Here is an 18284-nt window from a genome sequence, read left to right on the forward strand (position 1 = left end):
TATTGGTGTGATTCAACTGTTCACTCTTCTACAGGGTAGAAAAAGATTCCTTCATAATTAAGGCCGAAGGTTGGGCTAGTTGGTGTTGACTTAAAAACATATTAGCAGCGGTCGTCCTGTTTGCCTGTTTCTTAGTTCGTGTCGTTTTTTTCGCTGGTAACGTGTTTTTAATTACTTTACAAGCACAAACCATTCACAATACACAGAGCATAATGGAGGTGGCTGAACGTGATTTAAGAACTTTGCCACCGCGTTGTCAACATCGCATACCAAAAGCAAAGCGCCATACGCTGTTTGAGCGAAATTGGTTGCAGTATATTCGTAAATATATCTGTACACACAAATCCGACTTTGAAACACCCGTATGCACCATTTCCCACGCCAGCGCAGTGACATACTACCGAAACTTGGCCCCCTGTAATAAACAGGGCGCTTATACCAAATATACTGAGGAAGCTAGGAACGTTTGACTAGAGGTGGTCATTTGAAGGATTTCGGGATTGTGCTACTCAGATGGGAAAGCAGAGTGGACGGCGAAGGCACAATCAATATCGGGCGTTCTTATTTGGAACAAAAATTTGATATACAGTGAAAGAGCAACCATCCAAATGACAGATGCGTTATGCTTGATAAGCTGCGACAGACTCTGTCGATTATGGTACTCGTGACGAACGTTCCAGAGAAGCAAAGGAGATAAAGGCTTTCATACCATGATTTTCTGGAAATTCTTTCAGGCTCCGGGTAACGATTTTTAACGGGGAACGACTGGTGCTGGGGCGTGATATGCCAAACGCAAACTACCGCTGACGACTTCCCAAAAAGTACACCAACTCATCTGATTACCTCCATGTGAATATGCCTTGGCGACAGTTCGCGGAAAATAGCCCGTCCTCTCCGCCTAAGTGTGGTTTCTGTATGTTGTACCACCTTGTGGTAGGCCCACTGTGAGTTCTCTCAAATACGATGCCATATAGGTTCAATTAGCGGGCTTTGTAAACCCTCCCTGAATCAGCATATCTCTCTTGCCCCTAGAATCTCTCAGTTTCGCCTAGCGTACTGTGCACCCTGCCATTGGCCTTCTCTACTCACTCATAAGTGGAGTTGCCCACCTCGACCTTGCTTTGAAGCCCTTTGCTTCGCACCAAAGTGCCCATCGTGAGCCCTTCAAACTTCGGACAAAGGCCACGCGGTTCTGTTCATTACTCGGAGTTGTTAAGTAGTACTTGCGTAACTACTCAGGAAAAACGCAATTACCGAAAAACGAAAACGAAAACACTTCTGCAAAAATAGCACAAAATGAACGAAAAGAAAACGCAAAACCAGCGATCGACTAAAACAAGATCCTTTCATGTCGCTGAGCTCTACCCGAACGCACCTGTTTGGAAAATACTTTATTGTACGTCTTCCTTCAGCGATTATCCGGAACGTTTACGTTATTGAATGGCTGCCAACTTTTCTGTGGAGCGAACACCACGTGGCCTGCCGATTCCGCTCTAAAAGGTGAAGTGCCCTACAGAGAGAGTGACCGCACCTGCGATGTGGCGTGATTCGAGGGACGATGCTTACTGGCTCCTATTCTGGCGTGGTAGAGTGCGATACTTGTGCGCGCGTGCCCGCGACAGCTGCGAACGGTGGGAGAGAGCTGCACCCCATGACAACGTGGGTAAAGTTGGCACAGTCAACACTTTAGCCCTGGCCAATTCCCTCGAGCATGTACGTGCGAAAGACTTCGATGACATCATCATCATCATCACCACCATAATCATCATCGTCGTCATAACGGACGCGGATAAAGTTGGCTTTGCCGGAAGGCACTTCGGCGTACGCCACCACCGACGGCACAAGTGAGCCAATACAGGCTTTGCTTGAAAAGAGTAGCCATGAAGTAATCTACGCGCATAACTTGCGTGCAGTAAGCGTGAGTAGCAATACAGTGACTTTGCAAACAATGTTCCAGAAATACGTTAGCGCTGAACAAACCGTACATAGGGAGAGCTACGAGACTGGCGCTAGTTTAGTTTGTCTCTGCTGTTATTTGTTCGTTCAGCGCTAGCATCGGTGCGGTACCTGAGGTTACTCCCAGAGTCTTCTACTTTGAGTAGCAGGTTGTCCGGATTTGCAAGAACGAAGTCTCTCAGGTTAGCGTCATCCAGCGCCTTCCACACTTCCTCGTCCGTGTGCTGGTGAGTTGGGTCCAGGTTGTCGCGCAGCGATCCACGCATGAGACACGGATCCTGGTTGGCGAGTAAACGTAAAGGCAATACGGAAGACCAAAAGTACTCATGAGATGAGCAGAGCGCGAGGGCTCTCTTTGGCATACTTTATTAGACCCCACCTATTAAGTACTACCATCTGTTCTTTTAAATAGTGACAAATATTGAATAGTAACATTTGCGTTTTATGGGTCTCAGGTTTCTGAAATCATACAGCACGAATATTAGGCGCGCAGTATTTCGTTATTACTTCGGGTTAAAATAAAAAAATCAGATGAAAGCAAGTGCAAAAAGTGGTTGGTATGTGGGTATAGAGCGCCGTAATTCTAAAGTGTTACTACTGCAACATTTATAAATTAAAATGAAGATGCTCGGTCGTGGAAAGCTTCATCAGCGTCAAAGAATGCCCGTTTGCTTAAGAAGGGCCATGATAGTCAAAGCGGATAGAACTGACCCTCCTCTGCCCCAATGGGCCGGAAGGGAGCGGAGGTTATTCATTTTGATTGCTTGATTTGATTGATTATGGGGTTTAACGCACCGGCGCTCCACAGGTCACGAGGCGCGCCGTAGTGGAGGGCTCTCGATTATTTTGACCACCTGGAGATCTTTAACGTGCGCCAAAATCTAGAACACACGGGCGTTTTCACTGTTCGCCTTCATCACAAAAGCGGCCGGCGCGGCTTGGAATCAAACCCGCGTCCTTGGGCTCAACAGCAGAGCGCCTTAGCTACTGAGTCACCGCGGCGGGCAGGTTACCTACTGTTGATGAATATTAAATATTCGATATTATGAAGGTACCGTGACAGGTAACTTGCCAATTACATAGGTTCATATGCTACAATTTTGAGGGTTGTTAAGTGTAGACCTTCGCAAAGTGTTGCCACTTCAGGCGTCACATGTTGTACACTGAACTAGGGCATGAAGGACTGACAGTCGTCCCCTACATCTGTTGCTGATTGGAGGTTCGGTGTCATTTAGTAAAAAAGAATGGTTCACCGGTCTGTCACCGATTTTATTCTGCATATAAAAATTAGTGATTTTTTTGTGCGGCTCCCGACCATGTACCCATCTGTGGTTTTATAACGTGAATACATTTCTTCGCCATGCCCTTGCTGCCTCGGGTTAAGAAGCATTGGCTTCAGGTCCTGATACGGGACCCGGTAGGCCTGTTGGACGTCTACCCTACTGTTGAAAACGGTTAGAGCAGCATTCTTGTCAGCAGTGTGGTTGCTCAGAATGTCACTGTGTCAGACGCCCTGTAGAATCGTATCGTTACATTAAGGAAATAGGCCAACATTAGAACCTTCATCCTGCATCCACGTCGTACAAGAGACAGGTACCTATAGTTATCGAGACACTAAGAACACGAGAGAAGCTCCGCCTGCAAGCGTTGTATGGCCGCTTCCTGACCCTCCGCAGTTTCAAAAAATAGTTCCTTAGATTGGAGAAGTTTATACACATGATCACTCATATACAAGGAAGGAAGTATAATCATTGGATTGCAAAGTTGTTTATACATGTCTTATTACCACGAATGAATGATTTTCAAAGGAAAAAGAATAGCTGGTCCTCATTGAAAACATGCTGGAAGAAAAAAAAGTTTCTTACCCAGACAAATTTATGTTTGATGCAAACCAATTCTAGTTTATTTTATGTTAACTCTATGCTATCTGTGATTGTTTTACTGTTAGACAAAAGAAATAAAAATAAACAACCTAAACACCATTTTTGGGTATGAATAGTTCGAATTTCGCTCGCTGCGCGTCGCTTATCTGCGGTCTACGTGGAGGAAAGTATGTGGTCGTCGGTTGTATTTGGTAGTGCTAGTCACAGTGCGGTTATTCCTTCTCTTAGAATGTGCACGCATTGTTAAGAAATGTAGAGGGTTAATTATCGTCCACTGTTATCACCACCGCCGAATCAAGCGTCGTAAACGCAGGCCGGAAGAAAGGGACGATCAGTCGCCGCAATGTTTGGATACAGGGCATGGACTGTGTAGGCTTGGGATGAAACAGAAACCAACGGCGAAAATTCATGTGCCCCTATCAAAAATCAGCCACAATACGAACGGGCAACGCAGTGCTCTGTGCGACTGTTTCGAACATAGTGGCGTCTTGCAAACGCCTATCGCCGCGGCGCACGGTAACGGTGGAAATCGCGATGTCGCATGGGGTCTCCTCTCTCGCAAAGTCAGTCATAGGGGCGACGAAAGAAGCTTTATTTCATTCGATACGAAGGAGACGACACCATCGCATGGCGCAAGCGGAGAGTTGCGCGACCTGAAATGTTACAGCTCGAATAATCGCTCTTCACGAGACATGCGACTGGTAGGACGCGCTACGTCAGTTGGTTTGATTGAGGGTACGGTGCAACCCTGGCGAAGATTTCGATCTGGTTACCGGTGATGTGACAAAAGAACCCTCGCGGTTTCCTTTGTTTCAAATTTCCGCCCCGAAGTTTTCATTGAAATTGTATAGCAGAGTCATAATGCCGACTGCTAATGAAAATAATGGAAAAGCAATAGCAGCTGTCTAAAAACATTGCTATTGTTTTTTTTATTTACTATTCTTTATTCACATAAACATAAGCAATCAAATAAGCAAAACATCTTTACAGCCCGCTTGCGCTTGATAAATCTTGTTCTACACTTTAATGATCCTAACAAAAAGGGATTTTGTGAATACTTGTATAGAAGAAATGAATGGTGACCTGCCAATGCACTCTTCCAAAGTGATAGGTACTTTCCAAGTTAAGCTACATTAAAAGTTCAGTGGCTTTACATTGAAGTGTAGCAGGATCCCGTGAACATATTTCAATTGCTGATGAGGCTTTTGAAACAGCATGCGTGGAGAACTGTTCGATTAGGACATAATTTCTTTGAAGCCATATTTCAAACGTTCGTGGACGCATGCTTTTCACTTCTGATAATCTCCCTGAAGCTCTAATGTTCCCCGACGTACACTAAATAGTGACGTGGCACACCGACAGCAACGTACCAAACTGCAATGAACAGTTACATAAGCGCCTCCGATTCTTACTGCACCTCTTCAGACAGCCACTCTGCAGTCAAAATATTTCCGAAGACGAGCTCTAAGCGACTGATTCAAGAACGTGCTGACATGCCATGTAAGCATTTTTGTTCTTTAGTCCACTTCTGCGACCAATCAGGACAGCGAACTGGAACGGGGAGATGAAAGCATTAATTGTTACTGCCTCTTGCCAAGGTGTCATGAGCTGCTGCCCAAGCGTTCTCTATTCTCACCACATCGCACCTTTCCAGCCAGGAGCAGCGAAGCACACCCTGAAGGCCCGACGTTCAATCCATCTGTATTTTCTCACCAGTGTTTTAAATTCTTACTGCACTCAGTGGCTAAGGCGTTGCGCTGCTGAGCACGAGGTCGCGGGTTCGATTCCCGGCCGCGGCGGCCGCTTTTCTGATGGAGGCGAAAAGCAAAAACGCCCGTGTGTACGAGATTTCGGCGCACGTTAAAGATCCCCAGGTGGTCAAAAAAATCCGGAGCCCTCCACTACGGCGTGCCTCATCGCCTGCGTTGCGTCGGCGTGTTAAACCCTACAATCAGATCAGAAATTCTTACTGCAGCTTTAAAGCGAGAAGAAGGAGCGTGTGCGTGAGATGCAGCGACTTAGCAACCTTAGCGCGTAGCTTGAATCCAATCCAACGTATATATTACATAAGCGTCTTCATTTCCTAGCATAGCTTTCTAGCCAGAACTGCGGAAATGTTTCCAATTCTTACTGCAGCTGTCTGGCCAGAAGCGGCAGAGTGCGCTTGAAAACCAGCGACATGACACACTGAAGGCCTGACGTTAAGCCAGTCTAATATGCCGCATCATTGTTTTCTATTCTTACTGCGGCTGTACAATCAGAATGAACAGTGCATGCTTGACATCCAGAGACATGACTCTCTAAAGATTGGCGAAACCGTTTCTACCAGCTTCACAAGTGTTCCAAATTATTGCTTCAGCTATTCAACCTAAACCACCTTCAGTCACTGTTGGAAGGTTCTCGAACTTTTGTTACAGTTGGATGGATTGTAGGGTTTAGCGCGCCGACGCAATGCAGGAGATGAGGTGCGCCGTAGTGGAGGGTTCCAGATTAATTCTGACCACCTGGGGATCTTTAACGTGCGCCGAAATTGCGAACACACGGGCGTTTTGGTTTTCGCCTCCATCAGAACAGCGGCCGCCGCGTATGGGAATCGACCCCACGTCCTTGTGCTCAGCAGCACAACGCCATAGCCACTGAGCCACCGAGGCGGAGCCGTCGCGCATATAGACGCCGCCGCGATGGTTGCAGCGGTGGGCAAAGTCGGTGCGTGCGTGTGCTGCTGGCTGCGCCAGCTGCTGCGCGCGGCAGCCGCAGCCGCTGACCTGTGCACAACTGGAAGTTCACTGGGCAGCACAGAAACCGGGCTTTGCTGCAATGGTGGAAGCGGTGGCGCGGCGGCTCGCAGAAAGTAGCCACGCAAGTTTGCGAAGCTTATACACGAACTCCAAGGCGAGTCGCAGCGCCGTCACGTGGTATTTCTGATATTTCGCGCGGTTTTTCATCAGTCCAAAAAAAATGAGTGCGCATTTAGTAGGCCGCTGAAACACCGCAGTTGGATGTTCTTCGTGGCTACCTATAAGTGCCTCGTTTACACTTTAACAATTAGGACGATACTTCTTGAGTTAGAAATTAATTATAATTACGTAACTAAATCTTATTAACGAAAAAAATACTGCGGCTCTTCCAATGTACTGGAAACCTTATGAACAAGGTGTTCTTCGAGCAACGTCATTGCTTTTTTAACATCTTGGGGCATGACAGTTGGGACACCCTGGGTAAGCAAAACTATTTCCAACCACTAAATCTGGTGCATTACTTCATACCTGTCAATATTGTTCAGCACAAAGAAAAAATGAAGCACATTTAAGGAAAAACGGCAACGCATAAGTGATGCTTGCAATGCTCTAGAAAATGAAAATATATGGCTGCCTGATTTTAGCGATAGGAAATAAAAAAGGTGCGTTCAAAACAAGATTTCTGCTAAAAATATCAGAAGGAGCTAGCGCTGGAGATTGGACCTCGTGAAAGCATCCCAAATCCGGAAGTAATGGAAGGTTCCAATAGATGGGACGTGGACTGTGGAGCACGGGAAAATTTAATTGGCTTTAAATAACTTCCACCGTGTTCAGCCCACGAAGAGCGAGGCGGGAGGGGAAGAGCGTGAGACGTGGTCAGGGAAGACAAGAGAGGCCTTCACGTGGGTAAGGCGGCAAAGCCCTATCGTGTTTCCACGACATTTCGAGTGAAGTGAGCAGATGTGTAGCCAAGTTTTGGCGACCATCTTTTGTTCACGAAGCCGCCACCTTGTCTCTTCTAAGTGCGAAGCACTTCAGGACCCCGCAATGTCCGTGCCGTTGTCGGGAGTTGTCCGTGCGCACAGCATTGTAAGCCATCTATCGAGGGTGGCGCACACTGTAGTACCATCCGCGCGCCATCTGGGGAGAGCGCCGCAAACTGTAGTAGCAAGGAGCGCGAATTTCAAAGGGTACAAAACGCAAAAACAAAGCAAAAACCATAAACTGCCAACGATAATTCGCAGAAAAAGAGCAGTTGGAATTATTGTTGAAACTACAGTGACTACAACGAGCTAGACGAAAGGGCGCTGCAGTGCAATGCGTATATAAGCGCGTTCCAGAATCAACCGACGACCATCAGGGGAACGTGCATAGACCTCGTCTTTGCCAACTGCAATCTAGCCCCGCTCGAAGAACCACTCTCTCTGCACTTCACCGACCACAAGGCCGTGATCGTGAAGGGGAAACGCACCCCAAAACTCGTCACAACGTACCACCAATACCACCAATAAATCACTGTATATATACACTGCATACACGTTTATCCATTCATTAATGCATTTAATGCGCAATAATTCGTGTCAATTCAGCCCAATTTGGGCCAATAAAATCACACATCTCCACGCCGCGAACGACGCCGAGGGTGCGAAGTGCTGGGACGCCAATTGTTTTTCGTGCGGCGCTTGTCATTTACAGTGCATTTACTGCACCTCAAAATCATTTAAAACTCAGAGTGCATCAGCACGCACTGACGATGCCGCTCAAAATACACAGCGTGCGTCCCAGTGCTTCGCACTCTCGGCATCGTTCACGGCGTGGAGATCTGTCATTTTTGGGACAAGTAAGGTTGTCTTAGAAAAGCTGAGTTAGGCCGGTATGATGAACGTTGCTGAATGTGCGCATTCCCGGCCAGGACGGCGGCTGGTAGCAGATCGTGTGGTGCTGCTACAACCGATATTTGAAACGAGCGCTCAGCGGGCTAGTTATTTCGGAGTTCCGCAAAAACGCTCAAAGGTGTGCACTTTTGCCAAAGCGGTTAATGCCAACGTTTTTTTAGTTTTCGACAACTTTGTCAGAAGCAATGATTCACTGTTTTCTCTATCAAAGAATTCGTTTTTTTACCGTCTATGATTGCTCTTAACAATATTAGCACGAATGAGTATAAAGTTCCAAAAACAGCCATTAAGCAGCCTGAACAGCGTCAATCCTGGATAAATGAAGCTTATTTCTTATCCCTTGCACTGGTTGGTGAAACAACCAGTATTGAACAGTTTTCAAGCGGAGGATACGGATGATGTTGACCCTAAGAAAAAAAATAACACTGCGGTTTATCTTTCAGTAGCCAATAAATCAAGACTAGGATTACCTATTTGGCTTTAGTTTGTGAATTCTTTCTGACGAGCCGAGAAGATATTTAAAGGTGCACATAGCCCACAAGCATGCACGCTTTGCTTGCCTGCGGAATCACCGTGATGACAGTGCGCAGCTTCTTCAGTGGTACTGAGGCGATGTCGACGCCGTCGATGCGGATGCTTCCTTTGGACGCCGTCAAGGCACGCAGCACAGCCAGCACTAGCGAAGATTTGCCGGCTCCGGTACGCCCAACAATGCCCACCTGCGGCGGTATAAAAAACTCACTGCCCTTCCTTCCTCCCTATGAAGTAGGATGACCAGCGGATCTGGGTTCAGACAAAGTGCACAATACAAAACACCTAGTAGAAACTCGGGGTGATGAAAGAGGGAGCTCAGCGGGTAATTTCAGTATTTTTTCCGGATACTATTCGTTAGATTGAGATGTGCGTACTGGAAATCTGGCTTTTCCGCGAGACTCGATTTTGACGGCGCGAAGTTTGTCGATGAAACTCAGTTATGACGCTTGGCTTCGGATTCCCGCTCTCAAAATTTCGGGATTTGCGCGGCGTCGGCGCTGCAGTTGGCGGACAAGCTCCCGCTGCCGCTCGCACCCTGCGGAGTGCATGGGGCGAAAGGACACGCGCAGGCGATATGCCTTTCCTACTCCGGCAGGCACTCCGATTGGCATGGCCCCATTTCGTTGAGACTTGGGCGCCCTCTGGCGGGGGATCCAGGAAGCTGCCTCTGCGTGACACCGCTGGAATGACGACAAGGCTCTACTTATCACAGCTGCGCTGTTGAAATAACTGCCAGGATAACTGCCGATCGGCGAGAAGCGTATTTCAGAGCGACAACTGCACCAGCCCGAAGAGTTATGCTTGTTGGATATGTGCAGCGTCTTTTCACACGCGGTGTTCGCAAGCATGGGTGTCACATCCGAGATCAGCGACATGGGAACGTCATAAGCAGGGCACAATACCAAGGCCACACAAGGCAGTGGCGGATACCAGCTTTCGCTAGCGAACCTTTGTAACCTGAAGGTATTTAGTTCACGCGCATAAAAACCGCCAGTATTTCAACACAAGTAAGAATAAATTACTTTCCCGGGTGCCGGCAGGTGTATACTATTTTAACATGCGGCGAGACTGGAGCTAAAATGTAAAACCACCATCAGCTCAGTAATTTCGCAGTCCTCATTGCTTGTTAAGAACTGCACTCCTTCTGATTCAAGCCGACAGAAGTGGATCAGAAGCTCACGTGGTTAGCACACGGGCTGCTAGGCATGCAAGTGAAGTTTTTCTGCCAAAGCAAGAAAGTGGGAAACTACGTGACTCGGGGACTTTAGCGTTAAACACGGCACAATCCAGGCGCCTCTGCGGTGAAAGTGGATTCCGCGCAGAGCACACTGTGAAATGGAGTGTTTAAATTATAGCATGTTGAGGGATTGCATGCAAGCAGTGTTCCAAGCTTTTATTTATTACAATACTTCACCGCAAAGAAGTAACGTCCTTCAGCTGCCGTCAAGTGCACGTTGCTTAATAAAAGAAAGGCTTCACTAGCTTCATAATAAGACAGTGAGGAATTGGATTCGCGTTTCCGTACATCAAATGGAAACGACTCTATATCAGCTGAAGCCGAGATGCATATTCATAAGATTACATAAAGCAGGATCTCTTCCTAATAACTCCCACATGTCGTCCACATCCTTAGCTTTGAGGGGGCTTGTGCCAGCTGCACCCAAAAGGCTCTGGCAAATGGCTGTCCCGTACGTAATTACGCCCACTGCCATAAAGTTCCTTCTTTCCGCCCAATCAGCTCGTCACCTCGGTTTTTCCAGCTCCTGTAGGCCACCCGCTCCGTGTTGCCACCACGAAGGCACGGCGCTGAGAAGTTTGAACTAAGAGCCGCCACGTCATTGTAGCAGCTAGCGTAGGGTCCAGGTCTTTTCGATACAGGGCGTTTCGGTGCGGTCTTTTCGGTACACGGACGTTTAGGGACACGGGCGTTCCGGTACAGGACTTTTCGGTACAGGGCGGTTCGGTACAGGTCGTTTCGGTACGAAAACGAATTCGAGCGAGCTTTGGAGGCAGCAAAATCCGCGCGTGTTGTTAACATGGGAGTTGCAAGCACGCAAATCGAAGGTGTTTATTACAACTGTTGTTGCTCGTATTTTTACGTTAATTTAGGCCAGTTAAATGTATTCGGCCTTGCCAAAAAATGCCTATCTATTTGCGTAACAGTAGCCAGAAAAAGTATAGCGCGTTCATTACTTCGTTTCTTTAGCTACAGTATCATCATGTATTTTCTCTCGTTTTTTTATGAAAAATCAGCGACAGTAACCATTTTCTCCACTTTCCAGAAACTACAATAACAGCTACGTAATTAAGCGCCACCACAGGGGTTAAGGAAGCTGTGTCTTTCTAATGTAATGACGACGAAGATCTTGCAATAGTTTGGGATTCCGAATTCGTGGGTGTTGCTTTCTCCCGATAACGCAATGCACATACCGAGCCATTACCAATTCCTTCCTGAAGGCCCCTTTTGTACATGCTTCCGTCCCGGCCTTATCGTCATTAGCAGTTACTATGCTGGGCGTGCTGTGTTTGTAATTTAGAGGTTAAAAAGTCTCTGGTATAATATTGAAAGCTACCTGCAATGTTTTCTGCAATCTACGTCGATATATTTTTGCCAGGACTGTTCGTTAGTGATTTTCAACGTTCTGCCAGAAATTATACTTGCCATAACTTGGTGGGGTTTTATTCCTATCAGAGATAAATTGCACCTGCACCTCCCCACCATCAGTATTTTTAAAGACGATAGTCTTTCTTGGGCTCATTATTCACGGAAAATTTGGCCTCTCTGTATGTCAGTTTGTCTGCCTGTCTGCATGTCCCTCGATTCAGCCGCCCGGCTAAAGTTATTGCAGAGGTTGAGCGATACCATTATAGGTAACATTTTATAAACACGTTGTTGAATAACGTGTTGTGACTGTGTTGATTAGCTCGCTTCATACATTCGCGGGTACTTCAAACGTACTGGGGCCGAAAAGGCAGCGGATCTGTCAGTCCGCTCTGGGCACCAACACCCCGCGCTAGCGCCATGGCTTGGGCCAGGGTTCATCTTTTTCTCGCTTCGTCTACAGGGGAGACGCCCGTCTTTTCGTTGCAGGCCACATTGGTTCAAGCTCAGGTATTAGTCGCTGCCACTTTCCCTGACGATCTACTCATCTACTCACACCCGAATACTCGAACTGCTAAATATATCAAATTCAAGCAAGTTAAATGATGGGGAACCGGCCTACTCGTCGCAGCCAACTCGTCCTAGGAAAACTGGTCATAGGGAAACTGGTCAAAGAGGGCATCTCGTTCTAGGTGATCCCGTACTAGGAAAAGTGGTAGCACTGACCTTCTCGTGCTAGGAAAAGTCGTCTCGCGGTTCCATTTTTGGCCGATGTCCAGGAAATAGAGAGAGAACGTTAGTGGCTTCTAATGTTATTACTCCCAGGTTGACCTCTTCAGAGTTCGGGGGGTCCTCCTCTGCTTTTGTTAGTTTGCAGGCGGTGTTTGAAATGGTTTTTATATTTTAACACATGTTCCTTTGTCCCCTTCTTATTTCCCTTCATGTTGCAAAAAAAATCAATTTTTTTTACTTGGTAAGTAGTTTCTTTTCAGGTTTATTTTCTTCCTTCTCCTTCCAAAAAATATTCCTCACACTTTTTCTGTGGAGGAGGGGTTGACGTTTTCTTTCTTTTGCGTTTTCTTTTCTTTCTTTTCTTTTTTTACGTTATTTTTTGAAGCTTTTTGCCTGCATGTATATATATGTATAAATAGGGCAAAATGTCGGCCTCTTGTTTGTTTGCAGGTGGTGGTTGAAATTGGCTTTTCGGTTTCAGCACAACTTCCGGTTTCTTTTTTGCTTTTCTTCTGCTTCTAAAAAAATATTCGTCACACATTTTTGTGTGAGTGGGTGTGTGTGGGGGGGAGGGTCAACTTTTAAGTCCAGCCTTGACTTTCGCTCCCATATAAAGGTGATATGAAAACTAAAAAAGGAAAGTTACCCAGCTTGACAATCATCGTTTGTCATCAGGCATGAAAACAAAAGATCAAAATACTAAAAAGCGAAAGCACAGAACGAAATCGCAAATCCCAATACAGCACCGTCACTTAACTACCAAAAATAAAAAAAACGTATCATAAAAAACAGACCGGGCAAACTAAATCTAATATAAAAGACTCACGTAATTAGCTGCACAAAAAAATAAATAAGACACACTGTCTGGCTGGCGCGTTCATCGAAGGCGACAAAGGAAACATTAAGGGTGGTGAATTGAAGGAGTGTAAGAATGTTTCCGCATAAGATGAGAATTATACAAGCTTCTGTACTCTTTCATTTGAATATGATAGACGAAAAACGTAAATTGTTACGAGTTGGCCGAGTGTCCAGTTGCCCTAGGTTACGAGTTTCCCTAGTGCGAGATGGCCTATGACAACTTGCCCTATGTGACGAATTCACCTATGACGAGTTTCCTGCGACGAGTTCACTTTTGACGAGTTCTCCTAGACCCTAAATGATGTATACAAACACCCCATAATTCGTCGCACGTGTTTGCGCTCCCGTGCTTCCTTTGCTCGTTTTTTTTTTTTTTGGCTCATCAAAGCTTGTGTGCATTTAGCAGCCCCCGCATAGTGGTTAAAGTGAATACACTAAATGACTGCCACATTGATTCTCTTAATCCACGCAGTTTTTTTATAAAGTGGTGCAACGCAGCTGTTGCGTTAATTTAACTGGCTGGCGTGCAATACTCTGACGGATATAAAGGTTTATTGACGCTTCGGAAGCGACTCCCACTTGAGCCTGCGCGGTTAGTTTATTTACAGTGACGGTATTGTTTAGGTTATGTGAAGTATCTAAAATGTGAGTGGGTCGATACTGCTGACCGCCACTCAATATAGACGTGTACTGGTGCATCACGCTCAACGATTTACCCATATATCAAAGAACTTTACCTGCTGAACGGTTTACTGCGTTAGCTGAGCCAAATTACTGCGCTCGCCACCTGAAATGCTTCTATATCTTCAGTTCGGATCAGCGAAGGGGCACGAATCATGATTTCAGACATCGATAATATTGCACTTTGCAGCTTAGAAACTTTTCTTTTTGCCGAAAATACGCAACACTTAGCTATGAACCTTTTTGCAGTACTGGTCCCTCTCACGGTCGCCACGGTGAACCGAAGCTGGCAGTAAGGCACGCCCCCAAAAATGTTTCGCTTTCGGGGAACCCGTGCACGAAGCATCCTGGCTTTGCAGTCCCTCTCGCACCCACCCGTCACAGGATCCTTTCCCCGTGCGGTGGCACTCATTTACGCAGCCGCTGTCGTAGGGACTGCACAAAGTGATACAAAAATACTTGATCTCACTCATTCTCGATTAAAAAAAACAGGTGATAATAAGTCGTCAAAAACAGGTGAAAAACACAACGATACTGTCTCTGATTTAGTGTATAAAATACTGGGGATAATAAGTCTCTAAAAACAAAATATAATGAACAATAGGTTGTCTATAATATTGAATACATAAACAGGCGTTTTTTTTTTCTGGCAAGACCACCTCCTTGCCTAAAATAAAGCAGAATTGGGAACAAGAACATCTGTAATAAATAGGTACGAATTGCGTGCTTGCAACCACCACGTCGACAGCGCGCGCAGCCTGAAGCGCTCGCCGGAATTCGTCTTTGTACCGAAACACCCGTGTCCCGAAAGGTCCGTGTCCCGAAACGCCCGGGTCCCGAAACGCCCGTGCACGGAAAAGACCGTACCGAAACGCCCTGTACCGAAACGTCCTGTACCGAAAAGACCGGAGCCGGCTAGCGTATACACATGTGGTAGCCCCGGCACCCAAGGATTACTCATCATACAAGCCGTCTTTCCCAGCATCCTATGAGTTTGTTGCTGCCACCGTCATGTTTATCTGTCACTTCTGTGGCAGTTATCCTTTTGAATTTTTAATATACTCCTTCGTGTTTGTCTTTTTTATTTCCTAGAGTGTCATTCTGTTTTCTTTCAGTCGGTGCTACATCGGCAAGAACTTGTCTACTATTTGAGATTTGCTTCCCGATCGCGCCCACGCCGCTTCTGTGACTATTGTCACATGTGTGATAGTAAAGCAGTCATTTAGTCTGTGCGCGGTTTCTTCAGAAATTTAATCGGCGGAAACTGGAGGAAATATATATACAGACAATAGTTCGCTCTAGATCTACACCAGCCGAAATGAAATGATCATTATTTGTATATATATCTCGCGCTTGTTTCCTATGAGGCAACTCACCATGCTTTGATAACTAGTTATTTTTACCGACGGTGTGAGCTTTTCCTTTAGCCTGTTGTTTGCCATTACGTTAACACAAACGTATGCTTCGCCGTACCTTTTAGTCGATTTTCTGGCAATGCGAAGCTGCTGCAGGGTCATGAAGACCCAAATGAGAGATGTGATACCGAACACATACTTGCAAATGGCGCACAAATAAAGTTATAGCGTGCCACCGTTACCGCGCACTCTTTAAAGCTACAGAAAAAGCAAGAGTGCGCCTACTCCACTTGATAAGATTATGCTTGACGTTCATTTCCGAACACGGCAAGTTTCTTTATAATAAAATGCACTCAGTAAACAAGGAGATTAAGCCATTTATTTTGCCCCAGCTTTCCTGCAGATATGCCAGGTAGCCTTCTTCCATGTCCTATATTTCTCCTCATCCGTTTATATATCGGCGATTTAAAAAGATACTGAAGTCAAAACACGCGTTGCTCACCGACACTTTGCTCACCGAAATACACGTTGATCGATCGATTAGCTCACCGAGAGCACAAATATACATCTTACATACAAATATACATCTTACATCTAGCTTTTTTAAATTAGGGTATAAGATAGCGAAAACGTGAAGACGGATGCCGCCGCCACTGTCTATACGCCTCGAGCGCGGCCTGTAGGGGCTAAGGTCCCTAAAATTACTAAGGTAGCGCCATCTTTAGATCTCGCCGCCTTTCGCCCTCGCCCGCGCTCCTCTCTTACTTCGTTTTTTGCCATTTTCTTTTTCGCCGGCGAACGCCGCGCGCCATTGGCCAAGGGAAAAGTCACGTGGTTTTGCTTTTTTTGCTCCGCCGCCGGGTCGCCTCGCCGATGCCTCGCCGGCTGGGACATTGCGCAACGCCGCCGCTGCGACGCCATTGCTGGCTTCCGAGCCACCGTCGCCACCGTGCTTCAGAACCGGAATTAGCTGCTCGCTTCGAAAAAATGTCGCACCGGTGTCGTTTTAGGTTGCTTCTCGGTGTCGATGTGTTGTGCCTTAGGCAGCGCGAATATCGTCAGGCAGGGCACAAGACTTCGTTATTCCGTCCGGGAAACGCGACGCAGAAAGGAGAAAAGTTTGGTTGCATAGATTTGAACGGGCATACTTCAGGCCGACGCTACCATCACTCTTTTGCGAGGTAAGTTTCTGAATGCTTGTTCTTGCTCTGTTAAATTCTGCGCGAGCTTGAGCGGTCACTTACGAAGAAATGCGTATTCCCTTCGCGACCGTCGTCCACGCTTTGTTCTGAGTAGGCATTGCGCGCAGAGCCGAGTTCGTCCCGTCGTAAGCTTTGGTTTGGATAAGAGGCCGTGTATTTGTCATGTGCGCGCTTAACTTCCAGCATCAATATCAGCGGCGTAGCATGTTCAGTCAGTTGTCGTAAGGGTTTCGTGACGCGAGAATTGTTCACCTGAATTCATGCTTGTTTTGGCCGACGGCAGCTTGCGTCTGACCATGTATCGTGTGCGTTCCGAGTGCGTGTACGCTCTTTTTGGCGTGAAGTCATGTTTTGTGTGTTAGCTACCCGGGTGGTATTATAATCTCGTTGTTATGACATCGGAGTGATTTGCTGCGTAATATGGGCTTGGTCGGTGCGGCGCAAATTGAGGCTGTTGCGAGAAAAAAAAAATTGCGGCTAGGTAAAACAATTTAAGGTCAGCTAATATAGTGACCGCGCCGTTGACGTACGTTTGATGCGCAATTTCTGTTATCGCTTTATTAAATTCGCGCACGTTTGAATGAGCACTTCAAATGCATATTCGCACCGTAACGGCTGTACGCCCTTTCTTCCGTGTATGCACAGAGGAACGTTAATTACGACTTACGTTTGCATTACACGTGATGCCGTACATTTGCAGTGTGCGCGCTTACTTCATCTTAGTAGTCAATGGCGCAGCGTATCCAGTCTTTGCGATTTGAACCAAAACACACTGGGCGACTATATTATTTTCAGCAGACGTATTTTTGTCCAGCAAAGCGCTTGCTAAACGGGTTTAGTGTAGCGAGTTGAGCGGACGCAGCACTGAGCAGATGCGCGAACACGAATTTGACCATGCTATGGTAGAACAGTCACTAACTCCCTTCTGCAATGCATTATTGCCTATATTTGCGGAGTGTTTGTGGCGCATCTCAAACTCGGTGGCGACATTTCTTTTCCCTTCTCAATAGGATTATTTCACGGATCAATTTGAGCAACGGATATTGGAGAAGCTTGGCGTTAAAAAAACGAAACCCAAATGCCACTCCCAACATTTTTTCTCACGGGAAGCCACGTCAGCAGCACAAGCCACCTGCACGACGTCATTACAGACGTTTGTTCCAATAAAATATCTATTTGCTGGCACCAATTCATTTTTGTGATTTATTGTTTTCTCTTGATAATCATCGTGACATTGGTCCTCTTTCGAATTTCTTTCGGGTGTATCCCTGTGTTAGTGCAATGTACAAATCTGCCAGAATATATCCCAGCACAAAACAATTCTGTCCAGGCGCCTCCATTAATAACGGCTGTAAGCGACCGCGCCCGGTGAAAAAACGTATTGCATGATTAATTAACTGCAGTAACTAGTTACATAATTTGTACCTAGAGGGACTGTAATTTCAGTTTACCCGATCGATTGATCGCAGTCTTCGCTGGCGCGTATTCCCAGAATTACAAGTCTGCGTTTTTCACTAGGTTCGCACATGAACGTACGGCCGCGAGTGTAGTTTAGTGTATCCGGCTGCGAAGTCGGGGAAGCAGGGGCTTTTCACGTCGCTGTACGTGCACACACGCACAACAGCATGTGTATGTTTTTAGTCTACTCACAGCAGCCTATAACGACATGAAGGTGAAGGAAACATTTCTACAAAAACGGCAAAGCACTCTAAACTGCGCGTAATTAAGGTAGACTGTAGGTCGTTAGTAAAAGCGGGCACAGAGTGAACGCCGCTGAGGATACACAATTATCGCAAGAAAGGCGAGTGCAAGGACGCCAGCGCAGCGCTCGAACTACGGCATTTGCGA

General features: G+C 46.4%; 1 protein-coding gene across 1 annotated transcript in view; it reads right to left on the bottom strand.

The window, feature by feature from the left end:
• The window catches only part of LOC144137284 (ATP-binding cassette sub-family C member 2-like), a 105743-nt gene that overhangs the window by 22701 nt on the left and 64758 nt on the right, over positions 1–18284 (bottom strand). The window contains exons 10-11 of the mRNA XM_077669459.1: positions 9033–9191; positions 2068–2234 (exon numbers count right to left, since the gene is read on the bottom strand). Coding sequence (XP_077525585.1) covers positions 2068–2234; positions 9033–9191 — 326 coding nt within the window. The remainder of the gene's footprint in view (positions 1–2067; positions 2235–9032; positions 9192–18284) is intronic.

This window comes from Haemaphysalis longicornis, unplaced genomic scaffold (genome assembly GCF_048455015.1).
Source record: "Haemaphysalis longicornis isolate Haplotype H1 unplaced genomic scaffold, Haemaphysalis longicornis Haplotype H1 scaffold_1, whole genome shotgun sequence".
NCBI lineage: Eukaryota > Metazoa > Arthropoda > Arachnida > Ixodida > Ixodidae > Haemaphysalis > Haemaphysalis longicornis.